The following is a 20,641-nucleotide window of genomic DNA, read 5'->3' as shown; positions in this document are numbered from 1 at the left end:
TCTCAAAGAAAAGGACAAGATGAGTCAATTTTCTACAGACATTTTATTGATGAACATCTTTTTTCTGCTTTTGTATGACGTACTTTTTTTTACACAATAAAATAAGGAAATTTTTACTCCATAAATAACAAAAAATAGCCCTTAAATCTCAATCCAATCAAAATCTACACAAAATAGCTTGTTCTATATTTACATTCTGTACCAAAATAGGAAACGCATGTTCAAGGTCAGCCAGTCAGATCAAGACAGTTGTTTTATCTCCAAGATAAGCTTCACATTAAAAAGGCAACATTTGCACTTTGGAAGTGTGGTAGCATAAGCTCACATTAGTCAGTGTTCAAATAGACCCAAACCCTGCAGACAGATACATTCAGCCAGGTGAAAGCTGGTGGTTAAATCCTGACCAGCTCAGCTGGCTGGAAGTCATGCGTAGGAAGTGCAGGGAAGAAATGGTGTACACCTGCCCCTCTCTACTGAAATATATTCAAGCAGAAAGCTCCGCAGGACAGGAGGATTTAAAAACCACTGGCCCTTGTAAGGGACTGTGGATATGACAATAGTCCTCCCAGTTTACTAGTGCACAGCAGAAAGAATGAGCTGCATTGCACCCACAGTCCATTAATGGGGGTGAAAAATGTTCTTTCAGTAATCAACCTACAACCAAGGCCGTAACGGTCTCCTGCCACAGCCTCAACTCATTCCAGGAGGAATGAATTGCCTGCTTTTCAGTGTCGCATTACTTGCTGGATACTCTAGCCGAAAGCAATCCTTCCTCTCCAAGACAAATGTGTTCCTGAAGCACAACTTGCCTCAATTTCTAATTGGAATATTATAGATTTGAACTGCTGGGGTAGAAGAAGACTGCAAGACTAATAATCAAACATGAAATATTATTAAAAATGAAATCTGTGGACATTACATTCTGCAAATGTTTCTGCTACAGCCAAGCTAACTCATTTCTCTCTCAGGACTATGTCACAGATGACTTCAGTTGGAAAAGATCAAGATCATTGAGTCCAATCATCGATCCAGCCCTAAGTCAACCACTAGACCATGGCCCCAAGTACAACATCTACTTGTCTTTTAAACACCTCCAGGGATGGTGACTCAACCACCTCCCTGGGCAGCCTGTGTCAATGCTTGACAACCCTGTCAGTAAAGAAATTCCTCCTAATATCTAACCTAAATCTCCCCGGCACATCTTGAGGCCATTATTTCCAGGGGTCCTGCTGCCATGTCTACCCTGGTGAAAACACAAATGCTTATCTGGGCCCTATTTTCAAGTTCTCACATGTTAAGTGATGCAATAGGATGGAACTACACTTAAGGCTACATAACTGAATTGTTTAAGCTACAATTTTAGCTGTGTTCTGCACTTAAAAATGGCTTATGCTTCCTACTGTATTTATTTTGCTCTTAAAAACCTGAGACATGTTTTTATTTAATTCATCTTAAGATTCAGGAAGTTCACAGCAGGCCAGAAGCTTAATTCAAAGACAAACAGAACTGAGGTAGGTGGTTTTACTCAAATATGCTTTTAGTCAGTCACCAATGCATTCTGACTTTAAAGTGACGCATTTCTTGGCAGTTCCAACATGACTACAGCTGCTAATGCACCAATAGCACATAGCGTGTTGGGGTTTGCTCACTCAAGTACCTTCCCTCCCCGACTCCCCAAAGTCCTGTTCAGTTCTGCAGTTCACAGCCAGCTGAAGGGCTGCACGTCAAAGAAATTACGACTGAAATCTCAGATTATTAAGGCAGTAATAGTTTTACTTCACTGGATCTGCTGATGCAGCTACTCAGCAGGTACTGGTGAATCTGACCACAAGAGCTCTGACAGCAAACAGATTTTTCCCTGTAGGTACAACACACTACAGCCTCTTTAATTAATGCATACAATTCAGAAGTAGGTAAGCATCAACTTTTTAAGCCATCTTTCAGTTAATTCTCAGGAAAAGAGAATAAAAGAAGAAAAGCCCTCAAGATAAGCAACCGTGTAGAAGATAAAAATACTCAATTAAATATGACAAATCCCACACTTAGACAGGAGACCAACAGATCAAATATCAAGCACAATAAATTAACACTAGTAAAAAAGTTTAACAGTTATAAAGTTAACCAGAGAGTTCAGACAGTGCAAATATTTCACAGTAAGAAAAAATAACCAATAATTTATTTTCAAGTATCAAAAGCATGGTTGTTGAGTGATACCATTTAAACTGTATTATTGCACAACAGACAAAAAAATACAATATCAACCTCTGGGACTTCAGACGTATTCTCAAACCTTTACATCTTCAAGGAATCAATTTACACCAACCGTTTGTTGATCATGCATATATTAAAATAATCTGTGTTCACTTATTAATCTGAGTGTTTCTTAATTCGAACTTTTACACATTTAAAGCGTTTGACTCCTAATTAGTATTGCTTCTCAAAGTCCTATTTAAGGCTAGCCTAGGCCTTGTGTAATTCAAAGCCAACTTAACCTGCAGTTAAGAAGGGAAACTAGCTCAGTGCAAGGTGCCCTCTCACCTGTGATGCCTGCAGACAGTTTTAGGTTGCAGCTTAATCACCTCAACGGTGTCATAAGAGGTTTTTTTAAAATTAAAACCCAAACAACTCCAGTAGGCACAAAGATTTTCTTACAATGGAAGTCCTATTACTAAACAAGTTTAATTGTAGCTAAAGAAATTTTACTCCCTACCCTTTTCATTCCTCTACCTTTCATTTTAGACAGTCACTGACAATTCTAACATCACAGCACATGTCAAAAATGAAAGTAATGTCACCTTTCTCTCTGTATCTGCACTCTTCAGCGCACTGGGTACATCTGCTCCCTCCAGTTTAACGCCTTCCCAAAAATGAAAACTATCCTAACATGGCAGACAATGGAATGAACCACGTAAGAGTTTGTTAGTACAAACAAGATTCTTTGTAACACATTGTAGAGTCAGAAACAAATAAAAACATCCTTACAAGTGTCCTGTAGAACAGCTGTCCTTACCTAGACAGATCTTGCCCATTACCTTCCTCGTATATTTTATCCATCAACCAATTTTGTACCAAAGTGTGCCCTCATGTGGTTCAAAACGTCTGATTCTCTAACTTATTACTATGGATTATTTGAGTGTTTGTATTTATAAGTCTGAGAAAAAGCAGGGGCAGGGAGACAAGAAAAAAACAGATTAGACTTTTTTTTACACATTCAATGTAGGTTTTGGTCTAGAGAAATCAAAATGGTCCTGTATGATTATAGCTGCCATTGCTAATGGTTTGCCCTTCAACAAAACGTGAGAACAGCTGCATTTGTGTTCATACTGGTTAATAAATAATAACTCTATTATTTAATGAACAAACCAACAAAATTAAAAATAATCAGAAAACCTATCCCAGTCTTACAGACAGGGTGTCAGTACCGAAATGCATCTGCCTAGGAAATCACTGAGAATACTCAAACGCCTGATGCCTTAAATTTCACAGTAGAACTGGCACATGCTAAATGAGAACAGGGTTTCTAGACAGTTGTGTGGGTTACCAGTCTGAAACTTTACTTCGTGCATGTAGGAAGGTTTAAGTGAACCCCAAGAATCAGCTGCTTTACTGCAAACGTGCGAATTCTGAGAACCATAAAGCTGCAGAATCCAGTAGTGGAGACGACTGCCAACCACTGGTCCATCCTTCTTCCCCCCATATAAGAATTGACCAAAAAAACAAAGCATTCCCACACCTGTTTAGGCCTGGGTTATTCGCAGTGGTGACAACCGATTTTCACATGGCTTTTGACTAAACCACTGAGGTATATTTCCAGTTCGAGGATGCTTCGCTACCAGTCACACAGAGGACATAAAAAAAAAAACCCTCAGCTCTATTACAGAAGAGTTCCCGTTTCAAATCTTGACTGAGTTGCCAGGTAGTCTAACACAGTTGGCATAGTGGATCTTGTAACTGCATCAAAAAAATCTAAGGTTGCACAATTCGAGAAAATACTGGCACTTATTGAGATGACAAAGTAAATTTCTCTCCTCTCAAACTCCAGCTGCTTTTGTCAGTACCTCCCTGACTGCTCTCTGCACCAATACTTGCCAGGAGAGATGAGGCGCAGCAGAAGACTGCTGCCCGCAGAGACAAAAACCTCCGTGCTCCACAGTAAGGAGTGCAACATAATGGTAAATCATCTTGGAACACCTTCTTGCCCCACGCTTAACTCTATGCGCAGAGAAACAGTCCTGTTAGCAGGGGAATTAAGTTAGCCATCAATAGCCAAAGGGTTACAACCAGGCTGGACGAGCAGGAGCATAAGTCTAAAATAAAAAGCAGAACACCATAAGGCTTATAAATTTTATATTTAAAGATAAAATAACAAAGAGAACACTGAAATGAGCAAACGTATATTTGCAGTAATTTGCACTGATTTATTCTAGCTTTCAAGGCTAGGAATTCCAAACAACCAAACAATACTATTTAATTGTAAAAGGAATAATCAATTTCTGCATTCTTTCACTAACAGCTTAGGAGAAGAAATGATAAAAATATATCGATATTGCTCAGGGATCCGATTTAGTAGTGGACAGGTATGGGTGGACTCAATTTGGTCTTTTCCAACCAAAGTATTCTATGATTCTAAGAAAGGAGCAGGTGGCTTCCTGTGGCATAACTGGGGGAAAGCAGCATTTCAAAACCCATAGACTCTCAAAAGACTGTTTTATGAACAGAATCATAGAATACTTTAGATCTGTATGGCTGTACTTTCCATAAAAACCTAAGCCACAAAACACCAAGCTGAAGATGGAAAAAAAAACTAGGGGAAAACCCTATCCATGAATCGGGGAGTTTGATCTATATGGAAGGTAACCACACAGCCATGAGGCTTAGAAAAACCATGGACACTAAAATAAACCTTTTTATACACACATACACACACATAAGAAATACTAAGCATGAATTTAAATAGATGCTAGAAGATGCAAATCTCCTAGGTTACAGCTTTCTCGTGCTAAAATCTGATCTGTAACAGTCATTCCAGCAACGACTAAAATGTTGCCATCTCTGAGACATAACTATTTGAAATGGTACACCCCAATCCAAGTACACCAGTCTAAGAAAAGAATTCACTATTTAGGTAAACAGATTTCTCTTTTTCTTGAAAACTGCAGTAGAGACAGCACACCCAACAATTAAAGAACTCGGAAAAGGCTTAAGAATAAGCCACTTGTGTGAAATACTGCCAAGACTGTTTTCTTTAATCCACTGGCTTTTTAGAAAGTGATGTGTTCTGGACAAAACATCATTTGATCAACAGTGAATTGAGCTTTTTTCCCTCTCTCAAAACCCAAAAAGCACCCAACTTTCACATTCTGGACTGCAGCATTAACATGTCAATTGGAAGATATACAAGTGAGTACTCACTTTCCACTAAATGTGATTATTTTGGAGGTTTTAAAAAACTGTATGGCCTTCAGATTTTCTGGTAAGCTGCTAGGCTAAAGCTAGATTTCTGGGACGATTACCAGAAGAAGACATGGTGTGAAGCAGCCATGTTTCAGACATATTTCTCTCCTACATCAATCACTATCCTGATCGCAGAAACAACAGCATGACTACACACCAGAAAGACGAGCACCTTTTCCATCTTCCTTTAACTCCTACACCTAGGAGCTCAAAATAGCCAGGCCATGGCTCTCCTTTCCCTCTCCCCTGATAGTGAGGACTGACACAAATGCTTTAGCATTTTCGGAAGTTTTATAGGAAGTTTCACTTCAGCAAATCATAAGGCAACCTACCGATTGGTGCCGCTCTTGTTATGTTCAAAGGAGGAGGATCCCGCTCTGGGGGACAGGAGTCACAGAAGTCCAAACAGGCTGGGCAAATTAGATTTCCAACATGTATCCAGCCATTCATCTGAATGCTCACAGTTAATACCTGTCCTGAACGGCTGCACAAGTACGCAATGTCCTTGACCCAAACATGCAGCCCTTGTGGAGAACAAGAAACCTTCAAATAAAAGAATAAAAGTCATACCTGTGTCATGATTTTATCAGAAATACACGGTTTGGGGTTTCAAGGTTCTTTCAATAAGTACATGCTACGTTTCAGTAAGCGGCCGGTATTGCAGCACAGATTAACTGCAAGTATTTTAATGCACTCAGAGCAACTATTTGGTTCAAGAACGCTTTAAAGCACTGACTGTACCTTTTTTGTGCAATTACGTAGATTATCACCCGAGAACAAGTACAACTCAGCTTCTGCTAACGACTACTTTTTTAGAGTTAAGCTGTTGCTGGAAGTGATACCTTTAGTGAGACAGTCCCAAGGATGAGGATAATGAAAAATAAGCAACATATGCACAATGCTTTCCACCTTGAAAAATCAGAGTGACTAACTAAGGTTAAGCTTCAATAACAGAAGATTCCAATGTAGGTATTCCTAGTTAGTCGCGGAGAAAGCATCACAGGGCTAAGACAGGTGAAGTCCCTAGCAAGCCTGGAAGTAACACACCAGCCTTCCCAGTGGGTCACACTTTTAACTTGATGTGTGATCTATACTACACGCTTATGGTTGGAAGAAGTTTATTTTCAAAGCATGTCATATAATCCAGCAATTTAAGGCAGAGAAGATCATGTACAGTGTCCAGGTGCAAAGTTCTAATAATACTAACAGGCAGCCTGCATTTTATGCTGGGCTTTCTCCTCTGATGTTATTTTAAAAAAATAACAACAAAAGCCCAAGACATACATACTTGGTAACATCCACTACCCCAGTCGGGGTAACTGAGTTTCCTCCTGCACTGTTCCATTACAAAAGCAGATTTCTGAATAAGACAGACAGAGTTTGGCCCATATTTCTCTGCACCATAGTTTTTGGTAGGATCTAAGACAGAAAAAATAGAAAGAATTGCAATTTCCTACAGGAACAGAAAGTCCACATCAACTTAATATGCCATAACTAGTCAATGTCTCCACATGCAATTCAAGGTTTACTTCTGGAATCTTGCAGACCATTAATCATTATCAATTTGGGAATTATACTGTCTTGAATATAAAGGGGGAAGAAACCTAGGATTAGAAAAAGAAAAAGGCATTTTCCATGAGAACTCTGTGGATATGTTTGCCCTTGAGGAGCGCCAGCTGTGATTGCCGGCTTAAGGGCAGAGAGTGTTTATTTGTCTGTTTTTGAGGCAACTGCACAGACAGGTAACACCCTACAGCATGCTGGAGCTCCGCACTATTGAAAGTTCATGCACTGCCCTAGGAGACAAGCCCATGATCTGATTATTGGCAAAGGTCCTTGCCTTGAACAAAAATCTACAAAGGTGGAAAGTGGAATTATTTTTCAGAGACTCAAAATGGAAACAAACAACCCCAACCCCACCCTTTGTCTTATATTTACATCATTCAAGGTTAATATCTGTTCAGCTTTAATGCAATTCTTGTATTAGATGTGAGTGTGTTCTTCCTAGGTATACAAGGTAATTGTGTTGTGCCTCTCACACCAGCAGAGCTTTTACGCAGCTAGTATCATAAAACTAATTTCACATCCAGTTAGCTTGGATGTACAGCGAGTCCATTCCAGATTAACTGATGTCATTTCTTACATACCATACTGAAGAAACGAAAACTGACCTGGTTGGTTTTCAGTTATTCTACAGTCTGAGCTGCGTTGAAATTCACCACTTAAATGCCAACTAAATTCTTGACTAAAGGGACAATAGTCGGCAATTTCTACTGAGCCACCATAAAAAGGCAATTCCTCTGGTGGTACTCCGCTAAGATTGTCAAAATACTGCAAAACAAAACAGGCAGTGAAGCAGTTTGTGCAAAGACAAGCATACGACTGTTTTGTAAATAGATGCTACAGCTGTAAGAACGTCAGCAATTATTACTCAGGAATGCTATTAACAGCAACTTGCAAAACCCATGAACCAGATGAGCCAGAAGTATTTAAGAATACTTAAGTAAAGCAGAGAAATTCACATTTGCATCTATCACTCCCAACCTCCTCCCCTGCCCCTCTACCTTAGCAATCATATTATCCTCTGGGATGAAACAGAACAAACGTCTCAACGTGCAGTGACACAAGGCAGCAGACTGTGTGAAAAAATACCTCAAACTAAATATTCTGGAGAACTTCTGCTACACAGCAGCTTTTCTTTTTGATATTTGGTTAGATGGCCAAGTGATACATTATTGTTTTATTAAGATCACAAGGCTTTTTTTCAGCCTCCAGACTCCTTATACTAAACTAAGCAGACATTTTTCACACTATCTGCTCTCATCTACTAATTCAGAAGGAAAAAATAAAATGCAACCAACTATAATGACCTGGCTGCAAAGCACAAGAATGCAAACAGTTCTTTTGTAAAGTGAGATCCATTATACCTGATATTCCTGAGGTAACTGCTTTGGAAATTTCTGCAAGTTGCACACTGCTACTGCTCTTTGATCTTGTCTGCAGGTTAACTGCAAAGGATTACTCCTCAAAGTGTCGCAGTATGGACTGATTAATTGCCTCCTAAAAAAAAAAAAAAAGAATAAAAATCACATTAACTTTAATCACATCACTAACTGCTTTTCATAATTTAACTAAGCAGTCTGTCAAGACTGCCTGTTCCCGCTCTCCCGCACACTCAGTTAATCACACAAAGAAGCCAACTTCTTCTCTGGAAGCTACTTATTATTATTTGTCTGGTTATGACCTTCCTAAGTTAAAGAATGTCAAGGCAGCAAACAAAGTTACAATTCACCCACCTATTTCATTTTAATGACATTGCTTTGTAAACTTAAATTAAAAAAAACATACAAACAAGACCAGCCACTGTGCAGCTGTGTCCTAGAAATTTAGGAGCATTGCAAGACACATAAGGAAGGCTCTGTTTTGAGGATGGCTATCATCTCCTGTTGTTGTAAGTACAATCCAGTAATGCAAAATGATACCGGCTGCATCTCCAATTAAAAGAGACGAAATAAGAAAGTGAACACTTTTCCGATTAAGTCTTTTCTCCCTGCAGCACAGCCCTCTCACAGCGTAAATCCATTCTACACCCTAAGATGTTTGGCTCTGTATGTATTGGGTGTGGTGCTTCCACACTTAATAAATTCAGTGGGAGTGTTCTTAATCTGTACCTACCTCTTTTCCTTTTGGTTGCATTTGAAGGACTAATGTAAATAAGCATCAGGGTTTCCCCTTTATTTTTAAAAAAGACTATATTCTTACTTTATCTTCTTTTGGTCGATCCAGAATTTACAGCTCTTCATTACAAAGTCACAGCCTTTACTGCGTCCCCAATCTAATTTCTCCGCCATGCTGTAATTTGCTTTATACCAGCTGCAAAGGTATTTCAAAATTAGAATATAGTTACTTCAAAAAATAGTGTTCTGGTTAATAAGACAGCACTTCAAAGAACTTCATACTATGCCTTAAGGTCATCAAAAAGGAGAAAAAGGGAAACTGCATCCATTTCTGCCTATATCAAAATATATTACAATTTTTTTTTTAAAATCACAATGAACCAAAAGGAAATCTTATTTGTTCAACAGCAATGTATTGTGATCTGCAAAGGAATCATGCATAAAGATGAAATTTTAGATACTTTTGCTTTTCTTCCCTGTATGCTTTCTGTCTGCAAGAAAAGCTGAAAAAAAATCACTATGCACTGCATGCAACTGAGAGGAGTTATATTAAGAAAAAAAGGAAATAGACCCTAAAAATAGTACTATGCATACATATTCTTTTAAGGCTAGATTAAAAATGGATGAGTTTTGAAATACATGAAGAAAAATTAACACACCAGGTACAAGTCCTTGCCTAATGTAATGCTAATTATGCCAATTATCTACTGTGTCACAGATGGATAAGCATGAGTGCATCCATTCCAAATAAAATCAAGTACAATAAAAATCAAAACACAAATGAACCACAAAACCCCCATTCTTACAAATTCTTACCCTGTGTCTTCCATTAATGCTAAGGTGATCCTGGAAAAGACCCGATTCTGTGTGTGGGATCCAGTCATTGCTTCGTTCTGAAAGTTACAAGTTACTATTAGCGAGCCACTGATAGCCACTGATGTAAGAAAGTGCTTTCTATGAAAATGCATTTTATTTCCAGCCCCTGCTTATTATTGACAATCAAATCCCAACTTTTCACAAACGGGATCAAAAGTCCATTCAACGGGATCAAAAGTCCCACTCCATCTTACAAAGCTTCAGAACTCTATAAGTCAGAAATCTCATTCCAAATTCCAGCTAAATCTTAATGACCAACAGGTACTCATTTTTCTTTAAGTAAAATAAACCCCTTTCTTTTTCAAGCATTTTTATCAGCAGCAATCACATCCTTTCTTCTGTCTCCTTTTGGTGGGCTGAAAGCCAACCTCATTTTACTGTCTTGTGCAAGACTCTAGATTTTTTAGTAGTCTTTTGCAGGAGCAAGGTGCACAGGGGACACATCTGAAGGAAGCTTTATTAGCGTGGCTGTGGAATTTTCCATCTTGTTTAAACACATCATCTTTAAAGAGCAACTCTGGTCACCTTGGAGTTCCCTAATCATCTTATAACTGGCAATTGTAACACCCGTATCTTTTTCCTTCTCAGTCATTTCCACCTGATAAACTTCAAGCAGACAGCAAAACTCACTCACTCTTAATACACAACCCTGGGATTTCTATTAGTGAACTTCATCTCATTTCTTCAAGCCATTTAGTTTGTCAGCCTTCCCTCTCCATGAGTGTGATTAGGAGGAGTTTGCATGAGCAGATTCCTTAGCACCAAATTTGCTGTCACTATAATACTGCATGAGAGTTGGATCAAGATCAAAACCAAACTATATGGGTTACTTCCCAGACACAAACTTTCTCTGGAAAGGTGTAAATGAGACTAGTAAATATCTCTTTTTTGATTATCCTATTCAGCTCTTAAAATTATCCTAATTCTGATGGCTGTCTTTCCAGTTGGCTTTAAACTACTGTTCCACAACAGAGATTACTGATAAGCAGGAAAAGCTAACAATTTCGGTCTCAAGAAATATGCAGTTTTTAACACTATTCCCACAAAAAGAACTGTCCTGAAGCATTTCCTTTCTTGTTTACCTCATACAACACCAACTAGAAAGTGTACCTCTGGCAAAAACATCACATAGTGCAGAGCTATAAATAAAAATAAGCTTAAATGTCAGGAGGGAAATGTTTCCTCAATCAGATGAGGTTCTGGAGTAGAGATGGCAAAAGCTAACCCCAGGGCACATGAATAAAGATGAAGTTGAGCTAATGAATAAATAGAATGATCAAATATTTGAAATATAAGAGGCAGATGGTGACAAAGTTGAATTGGCTCAAAGGAATACCCTTTTCCCCTAAAAGGGAAAATACTTTCTTGAAAGGATAATGGCATATAAGAGCAAGAGACATTTAGCTTTTCAGTAATCAGCCTATCACAAATTCATAGTCTACGACTTAGCAATAAGGTAAAAAGATAGATTTATCTAGAAATTGGGCATTTAAGTATTTGTAGCTTAGCACTGTTTGTGATGTACTTCAGTGAGGTTTGATACACTTGCATTTTCAGGGCTCTACCAAGTACCACTATAAACCTAAAAATAAAGCTGGGGAGCAGACATTCCCACATCCCCCTCATTCCTAATATCAGGACTAACCTCCAACAATCTCTTCTCCCAGTGATTGAGCTCAGTACCCATGCCACCTTGATTTTCAAGCTCCATTCCCTCTAGAATTGGACAATTAAAATGTTTTCGAGCTTCTTCCTAGAAAGAAAACATTCCAACATAACTCTCACAATATTAAGACAGACACTCATATGCACTCCTAATCTTCTAGAATTACCTTTTCAAAGTGTTTCAGCTTTTCTTTTTCTACTGTCTTGTTTTCCTCCAAATGCAAAACACTTCTCCTACTCATAGGCTGACTAAGCCAACAAGCACTCCAACACAAGGCCTAACAATCTGCCTACTTATCTCCTGGAAATAAACCATGGATGTTTGCAAGAGTAAAACAGCAAGAGAATCAGCTGAAAGCAGCATGCACAGACTAAAGACCATATTAAAAAAACAACAAAAAAGCCCAAACAACGTAGGAACACTACAGCCCTGCTACTGTCAAATGTTTCAGAGAAAAAACACTTTTCTATTAGGAAGTTGTATCTGTCAAGAAGTCCTGCGTGGGAAAGTGTTTTCTGCCAAATATTTGAAAACCTAAAAGGCATCACAATATCACCGTGTTCTCCTGGTCAGAGGCCCAGCCTTCGCTTGCGTGGCACGACCCAGGAGAACCTTTAATGCTCTGAACAGTTTGACCAGCATGGCCAATTTTAAAAACAGGGGTAATTAAACCAGGTTTGCTCTATATACTCTGTTAGATTGAAAATAAACAAAAATACTATTTGGGGCCAAATACAATTAACGCTGTAACTTATTTCCAGTAACAAATTATTACACTTAATCATACGTTATGTTGGGGTGAGACTGGAGGGCGAGTCGGGGCATGGGAAGCAAGAAAGATTTCCAAGAATACTTAAGGTGTTTCTTTTTAAACACAAATTTACCTTTTTTAAGACAAAAAGTTAACTGCATTATTTCGTAATCAATAAATTAGAAAAAGATTGAAACAATGCTTTTAAACAGAAAACCCGAAATAGGCTGAACTTATAAATCAGAAAATCAGTGACAAGACTGTCCATTAAGGTAACAGGAATACTAGGCATTTACATCTGCAGGAAAACTTCTAGAGAGTAGAATTAGGGAGTATATTCAACATCAGGTTTCCTTAACCTTTTATAATTTACTTCCCACTGCCTTCATTGTCTCTTACTATGTCAACTTATTTATTTCATACTATCTGTCAATTATCTTCCACTTTATTTTGGATACACTCTCTCAAGTAATTATATTGTCTTAATTGCACAGTCTTCAGGTCATACTTTCAGGAAAAAGGTATGCAATATTAGGTTATTATTTAGTTAAGAATAAGATGTTTATGGGTCAAGACTGTGATGGTAACCTTGGCATATGAAGTGTAAAAGTTTAAATTAATCCATACTTACAACTACACGAGGCGTTACCAGAAGATGAACAGCATGGCGCAGCATTTTGCCACCACGTACATCCCATAATCTCACGGCTTTCTGAACGACTTTATTGCTCCACTGATACAAACCTAGACTGTAAGAAGAACATTTTGGTTACAAATCTTTCCCACAAATACAGACCAAGCTACTGTGCAAACTTCTATCTCTGTTAAGAAATGGAATCATTAATAACGTCTGTACTTCTTCGTGCTTTCTTAAGTTTATTGCACAAAATTTTCCTTTGTAAGATATGTATTCATTCTATACACAACTCTGATTTAATAAGCTAAAATATGAGTATTAAAAAGACCTCTCTAGACTCAAGACATATTTTCTCGTGACCAAAAGTGTTAGAAATTAAAAATCTGTCTAATTCCTATTATAAAAATGAAGCTGAACAAACCCAAAAGCTCTCTACCCTTCAACATCCAAAAAAAACCTCTTAGAGAACATTTCCACAATATCAAGTAAATAGAATAGGGAATAAAAAGTTAATTTTTCATTCAATAACAAGTCAGAAAAAATACACAGCAGATTATACACAGTCAGTTTTGCATAACTATAAGTACTGAATTATCTATATCTTGAATAAAAACGAACTGCACTGACATTAGAGCACAGAAAACAGAAGTCTCAATTTACTAAGGTGCTCAGAAAGCATCAAAATTTAAGCCTGGGTAATTTTAACGCTTGACTTCAAGCTTCCTGATAAATGAGATTCTGCCTTAGCTTGCAATAAACATGGATAAAACAAGTGCTTAATGACAATGTAAAGGAAGAATAAAAGAAACAACCTCACCACACACCAACACCTGAACAAAACAAAGGTAAAACATTCCAATAAAAGAATCAAGCTCGATTTTCAACAGGCTGACAGCACGAACACATCTTAAAAAAGCAACATGAAAACCTCCTTCAATGGGAGTACAAAGAGGTCCAAACAAATAAAATACCTTTCGTTAAAAGGAGGGAGTCCATCTGCATGTCTTGTTGTCAAAGGTTTTCCATCATCATCACGGTAAAAGGCAAACAGACCAGCAGAGAAACCCTGATAAAAATCAAGCACAGGGAAGCCTTTGGTAAGATACACACATACAAATGGCAGCCAAATGCTGTCAAAGAGTTATCACACCCACTGCAGATATACTGGGAGTACTGCACCTTAAGGCAATCAACACACAAAATGAAGGAGGCAAAGCAAGAGCTTTCCTCCAGCAAACATCCTTCTCTTGCAACAAGCTGGAGATATGCGAGGAAGCAGGCACAAATTCCAGGGAAACACATTTTATAACATCAAACCTTACCAGTGCATGGATAATCTCATGTTTCACTGTAGACAACATGCCAACGAATTCTTGAGCTTGCGTGGAAATCATATTTGGACACAAGTTAGCATACCCTGCTATTGGCCTGGAAAAAAGTTTTTAAAATAAATGGTTTTCAGTAAAATACTAGCAAATTCTAATCATATTCACTTGAACAGGCAGAACATCTAAAAGAAAATAGAGACTAATGTAAAAATAAGACCTTCCTAACAACTTTCCCAATCGTTTATGAACAGTGTGCTAACAATACAGTGACTAGCTTACTGCTGGAATAGGGAGGGGTGGATGGGATCAATCTGTAGTCAGGATTCTGCACAGGTGTTAGTGATAACAGTACAGGAGATCTGAATTTTTGGTAAAACACTACAGAGGTAAACATTTTTGTTACAATGATTACAACCAAACTAGAAACAGAAGCCAAATAAGCAGGGCCCGTATGCATTCTCCTTTAAATTTGTGAAAGTATGATATTCACTTCAACAGGAATAGGATCTGGAGAGAATGTGTAGATACTAACAGTAGAGGGTTAGCTTTGACTTAAAAGCCTCAGCTTTGCAAGTCAAGCACTATTTGATTGTTTTTGTGGTTTTACATTAATGCAGTGCTTGTCTTTAATCCAATGACTTCTGCTTTGCTATACCCCAGGCAAGCAATTAAACCCCACACATGAACAACTAAAACACTTCAGAGTTTAATTAAAGACAGAGTCTGTACTAGAGCGAGTGAATACTAACCTGTCCATTTCAGCTTCCAGCTGGCAGTAGGCTGCATATGCAATGATATTTTCATGGCCACACCTTTCAGTAGTGAGAGCACTAACGTAAAGGACAAAGTCAGCATCCCGAACCCCTTCTTGGTCAGGTAAGCAAGTGGGTCCGTGGCATTTAGTCTCATTGTACACCCTGCATTGCTTTGTTCAAATGAACAATTAAAATACATTAGTTATGACAGAAATTCTGCATGACAAAATTCAATTAGCTTGAAGGCAAAAATAAACCCCATTGTAAGACAGTGGGGGATGAGAAAACTCCCTATGAAGACAGTAAACGAAAGATAGAGCCAAGGAATAACTTGCAAATGACTAGCTCATTTGATTTATTAGACACCAGGAAGTTGGTAGCTTTTGAAAAAAAAAAAAAACAAAGAGCCTGCCAAGCTAGATATCCCAAAATTAGCAGCCTTTATCTCCTACAAGTTACAAAACAAAAAGTCAGTTCAGAGAAATAGCAAGCGTAAGTATCAATTGCATTTCACATGTAATCTGGTACATTTTTAATACTGTAGTTGAAACTTCAGGCTAAAAGGAAAAAAATTCTACTGATTCCACACCATAGTTGAGTGGAATCAAAATTTTGCAAGAAAAGAAGTTCGAAGTATATCCTGCACTGTGCTCCGGGATCAGTGGATAATCTCATCAAATAAGGTCTTCAAAAAATCAAAATGTATCATTAATCCTGTGAAAAATCTGACTCGTTGACCAAGATGAATAGCGAAGTACCTACTGCAATTCAAGAAGCTTAGAATCTCACTCTGTCTCTCCAGTTCATTATAACACAGGCTCAGAGAAGAGTAAATAGTCCAATTTTATTTTACTTTTGGTTCAGCAGCCTAAGCCAAAGCAGCTCCCACTAACTAAAGTTCTTCTGTTCTGTCACTCAAACCTAGTGATCTCCTGCAAACAGGTCACTTACGCACAAGTTAGCAATATTAATTTTTTTACTCATTTCCACAAACAATACTACTTCAAAGGATAAGAAGCACCTGGCTTACCTGGAGGTGTTTCTCAGGCACTATAACTGGCCCACATCTTGTATGGTCTGCACAGGCTCTCAGGCAGTATCTGTGAGGGTCAGCTTTCCTCCTTAGATATTGGTTTGTCGCACACTGCCTTCAAACAAACATGAAAAAAGAGTCAGCACTTTTAAAATTAAAAAGAAACTGTAAAACAACACAGCATACAGATATTTGATTTAAATTCCATGCCGAGAAATGTTATTTACCCTGCCCTGGAAGACACAATGCTTCTAGTTGTTAATGGAGTATCCACGTGTTTGAAAAGAGGTTAGGAATAGGTTCATAATTGGGGGTGCAAGTAAAAGGAAACAGGCAGTATGTACACTCTTTAAAATCTCTGACACGACAAACACCGATGTTGATCGTGGAAGGTCGACAGACTTGTGTGTTGTCCCTAAATAACATCTGCTATCACCACTGGGACAGAGTTCGCTGCTGATTCAGGAGGGCATTTCTTACACTCTTATTCTTTACAGTCTATACAAAAGAATGTTAAGTATCAAATATATCAGGTTTTTTTCAATAAACTTCCACATACCTGCTTAGTAATATAGTACCCGTGGATTTGCGCACTTGAAATGTCTTCTCCAAATAAGATATAGCTTGTGGAAAAAGCTTGTTCTGAATAGAACAAGAACAAAAGTCACTCAGTGTCAGTGCAGCCACTACTCACCTTACAAGGACTAACTACATGAAATTTGCCAGATGCTGTGGTATAGCAGAACAGCAGAAATCCAGACTTCCTAACAAGTGCAACTGTTATCAATATATTTGGGAAATACGGCTCAGTATTCTCATATGTTATTATTGGAATGACAAAACAAGAAGAGAACTAGTATTAATCTCAATGTACAGCTTCAAAGAGGCTGAATATATTTCAGCCCTGAACTTACTAGTCACTGGCAAGCACCCATCACGAATTTCCCAGGAGCTCCTGTCTCTGCAGTCCTCAAGCCTGACTGCTGCATTGCCTTTCACTCCTTACTTGCACAGTATCTCAAAATAAGCCAGGAGAGAGATTTAAAATACTCTTAATGGTACCAAAAACCATTAAAATCCACATATTGGACTGCCCAGGGAAGTTGTGGCTGCCCCATCCCGGGAGGTGTTCCAGGCCAGTCTGTATGGGGCCTTGGGCAGCCTGGTCTGGTGGGAGGTGTCCCTGCCCATGGCAGGGAGGTTGGAACTAGATGGGCTTCGAGGTTGTTTCCAATCCAAACTATTCCATGATTCTGTGGTGCTCTCCGAAAACCTCTCCACGTTGGGATATGGTAAGCACTCGTCAAGCAATATTCATCAAAACAATGGAAATACTTGGATCGGAGGCATAATCCGTACACAGAGCCCCGGGTACCCTGACTAGAGGATATGAATTTGCCGGTATTCAAAGCCTTTAATTAAAGCCTTTAATTAAAAGGTTTGACTTGGCAAAGCCTTAGCTTGATCCACATAATAAAGTGCACGCACATAGAAGAGAGAGAGGGGAATACGCCGTACCTTGATGAGGTGCCTTTTCTCTGGCAGCAAACTGTGTTCAGAGCAAACCAAAGAAGCTTTGGTTAATAGGATCGCCGTTCCCAGACACAGAGCAGGGAGGGGGGAAGCACCCACCCCACCATACTCACTCCTCAATGCTCCTGTCGTACACGGTCTTAATCCGGAGCTGCTGATCCACATTTCTCTTCGAGACGTGGTTTTCCTTAAGGGGCACCTGATAGACAACCTGGCGGGGAAAGGCACAACCTCATCCTCCTTTCTCCATCCTCCTCCTCTTCCTCATCCCCTTTCTCATTCTCCTCACCCCCCTCCTCATTCTCATCATCCTTCTCCCCAATCTCAACCCCCCTCCTCATTTTCCTCATCCTCCTCCTCATCCCCCTCCTCCTCATCCCCCTTCTCCTCATTCTCCTCCTCCTCCTCCACCTCCTCCTCCTCCTCATTCCCCTTATCCTCTTCCTTATCCTCCTCCTTTTCCTCATCCCCCTCATACTTCCTATCCCCCTCCACCTCTTTAACCTCCTCCTCCTCATCATCCCCCTCACCTTTCTCCTCATCTCCGCCCCCCCATTTCCTCCTCATCCTCCTACTCCTCACCCCCCCCCCCCCTTCATTCCCAGACAACCGCCAACTCCCCGTTTCCAGACAAACTCCCCTCTCCCTCTGGACCGCCCTCACCTCCTGACCGCGGGGCGCGCGGTGCCGGCAGAGCTCGGCTCGGCCCGGGGCGCAGCCCAGCAGGAGCAGGAGCAGCGGGCACAGCGCGGGGCGCCCTCCGCCCGGCCCGGCTGCCATGTTGGCCCGCCGCGTCGCCATGGAGCGGCGCGTGGGCAGCGGCCCCGCCAATGGGCGAGCGGGGCGGGGACAGAGGGCGGGGCTCAGGGGGCCGAGCCGAGCGGAGCCGAGCGGCGCCGAGCGGCGCCGAGCCGAGGGGGGCCGAGCAGTGCCGAACGGGGCGGGGCGGTGCCGAGCCGAGCCGAGCCGTGCAGAGCCGAGCCGAGCCGAGCCGAGCCGAGCCGAGCCGTGCCGTGCCGTGCCGTGCCGAGCCGAGCCGAGCCGAGCCGTGCCGTGCCGAGCCGAGCCGTGCCGTGCCGAGCCGAGCCGAGCCGTGCCGAGCCGAGCCGTGCCGAGCCGTGCCGAGCCGAGCCGTGCCGTGCCGAGCCGAGCCGAGCCGTGCCGTGCCGAGCCGAGCCGTGCCGAGCCGTGCCGTGCCGAGCCGAGCCGAGCCGAGCCGTGCCGAGCCGTGCAGAGCCGAGCCGTGCCGAGCCGAGCCGTGCCGAGCCGTGCCGAGCCGAGCCGTGCCGTGCCGAGCCGAGCCGTGCCGTGCCGAGCCGAGCCGTGCCGTGCCATGCCGAGCCGTGCCGTGCCGTGCCGAGCCGAGCCGAGCCGTGCCGAGCCGTGCCGTGCCGAGCCCAGCCGTGCCGAGCCGAGCCGAGCCGAGCCGAGCCGTGCCGTGCCGAGCCGAGCCGTGCCGTGCCGAGCCGAGCCGAGCCGAGCCGAGCCGTGCCGAGCCGAGCCGAGCCGTGCCGTGCCGTGCCGTGCCGTGCCGTGCCGTGCCGAGCCGAGCCGTGCCGAGCCGTGCAGAGCCGAGCCGTGCCGTGCCGAGCCGAGCCGAGCCGTGCCGTGCCGAGCCGTGTCGTGCTGCGCCGAGCCGTGTAGTGCCGTGCCGTGCGGAGCCATCCCGTGCCGTCCCCTGCCGTGCCGAGCCGTGCCGAGCCATGCCAAGCCATGCCGTGCTGAGCTGTGCCGAGCTGAGCTGTGATGTGCGGAGCCGAGCCGTGCCGTTCCAAGCTGTGCCAAGCCGTGCCAAACCATGCTGAGCTGTGCTGTACCCTGCTGAGCTGTGCTGTACCCTGCCAAGCTGTGCTGAAACGTGCTGAGCTGTGCCAAGCTGTGCCATGCCAAGCTGTGCCGTGCCGAACTGTGCCAAGCCATGCTGAGCCGTGCCATGCCATGCTGTGCCAAACCATGCCAAACCATGCTGACCTGTGCCATGCCCAGCTGAACTGTGCCATGCAAAACCGTGCCGAGCCTTACTGAGCCAAGTCGTGCCGTGCCAAGGTGTGCCTTGCCAAGCTGTGCTGAGCCATGCAGTGCCGTGCTGAGCCGTGCTGTCCTGTGCCCAGCTGAGCCATGCCATGCTGAGCCATGCAGTGCCGAGCCAATCTGAGCCGAACTGTGCCACACCAAACTGAGCTGTGCTGTGCCAAGCTGTGCCAAGCCATGCCATGCTATGCCATGCCAAGCCATGCTGTGCTGAGCCGTGCCAAACCCTGCCAAGCCGTGCCGAGTCAAGCCGTGCAGTGTGGAATTGTGCCAAGCCCTGCTGTGCTGAAGCATGCCAAACTGTGCTGAGCTGAGCTGTGCAGAGCTGTGCTGTGCTGAACCGTGCCAAGCCATGCCATGCTGAGCCGAGCCATGCTGATCCGTGCCGAGCCACGCAACGCATTGCTGTTGAGCAATGCCATGTAATGCAATGCAGTGCAAAGCCATGCCATTCCATGCAAAGCCATTCCATGCCATGCCGTGCCATGCCATTCCGTGCCTCGCAGCAGTGCAGCCTTACGCAGGGGCAATGCAGTGCTATGCAGTTCAGCCTTCGTTTTCCATATACAACACAGCCTTTTCCCAACTTCTCAGTCTGCAAACACTGCGTGACTGAGTATCGCCACATTTCTAGTACAGAAACTATTAAAGAAACTTCTACTATCACTGGTGATAAAAATTGTCCGGGTTTTTGTAGCAATTCTTGCATGTCCTGCTTCTTTCCAAGGCATTCAGTTACAGCGAGGGCCGCACAGGCAGAAGGTGGTGTGTCCTGGCTCCGGCAGCAGCTCGGTGGCAGCGGGGGGAGAAGCCCGCAGGTCCCTGGGGCGCAGTTAAACCACCTGCCCGGGTCACTCGACTGCTGTAGTGCTTCTGCAATACAGAAAAGAACCCCAAAGA

At 42.2% G+C, this 20,641-nt stretch overlaps 1 protein-coding gene across 1 annotated transcript; it reads right to left on the bottom strand.

Annotated features, from left to right (window-relative positions):
* Positions 1-52: 52 nt before the first annotated feature.
* On the bottom strand, positions 53-18,549 carry LMLN (leishmanolysin like peptidase). Its single transcript, XM_054069767.1, has 17 exons — positions 18,374-18,549; positions 17,824-17,921; positions 17,696-17,726; positions 16,737-16,819; positions 16,175-16,292; positions 15,139-15,314; positions 14,384-14,489; positions 14,033-14,127; positions 13,056-13,173; positions 11,653-11,760; positions 9,948-10,024; positions 9,217-9,327; positions 8,382-8,514; positions 7,626-7,785; positions 6,743-6,873; positions 5,787-5,997; positions 53-4,307 (listed from the first exon to the last, which is right to left on the bottom strand). The coding sequence occupies exons 1-17, from the start codon at positions 18,509-18,511 to the stop codon at positions 4,213-4,215; spliced, it is 1,989 nt and encodes a 662-aa protein (XP_053925742.1). The 5' UTR covers positions 18,512-18,549; the 3' UTR covers positions 53-4,212.
* Between the last annotated feature and the right edge of the window lie 2,092 nt (positions 18,550-20,641).

Source organism: Cuculus canorus, chromosome 6 (genome assembly GCF_017976375.1).
Source record: "Cuculus canorus isolate bCucCan1 chromosome 6, bCucCan1.pri, whole genome shotgun sequence".
Taxonomy (NCBI): Eukaryota; Metazoa; Chordata; class Aves; order Cuculiformes; family Cuculidae; genus Cuculus; species Cuculus canorus.
Note: the sequence above shows the minus strand (reverse complement) of the source record. Positions and strands in the feature narration are given on the sequence as shown.

Bases quoted from the DNA above. Each gene is read 5' to 3' on its own strand.
- LMLN (XM_054069767.1), bottom strand. From the start codon at position 18,511: ATGGCGACGCGGCGGGCCAACATGGCAGCCGGGCCGGGCGGAGGGCGC. The intron at 17,922-18,373 runs GTGAGGGCGGTC...TTTCCCCGCCAG, and splicing joins GCGCGCCCCGCGGTCAGGAG to GTTGTCTATCAGGTGCCCCT. The intron at 14,128-14,383 runs GTAAGGTTTGAT...GATTTTTATCAG, and splicing joins ATGAGATTATCCATGCACTG to GGTTTCTCTGCTGGTCTGTT.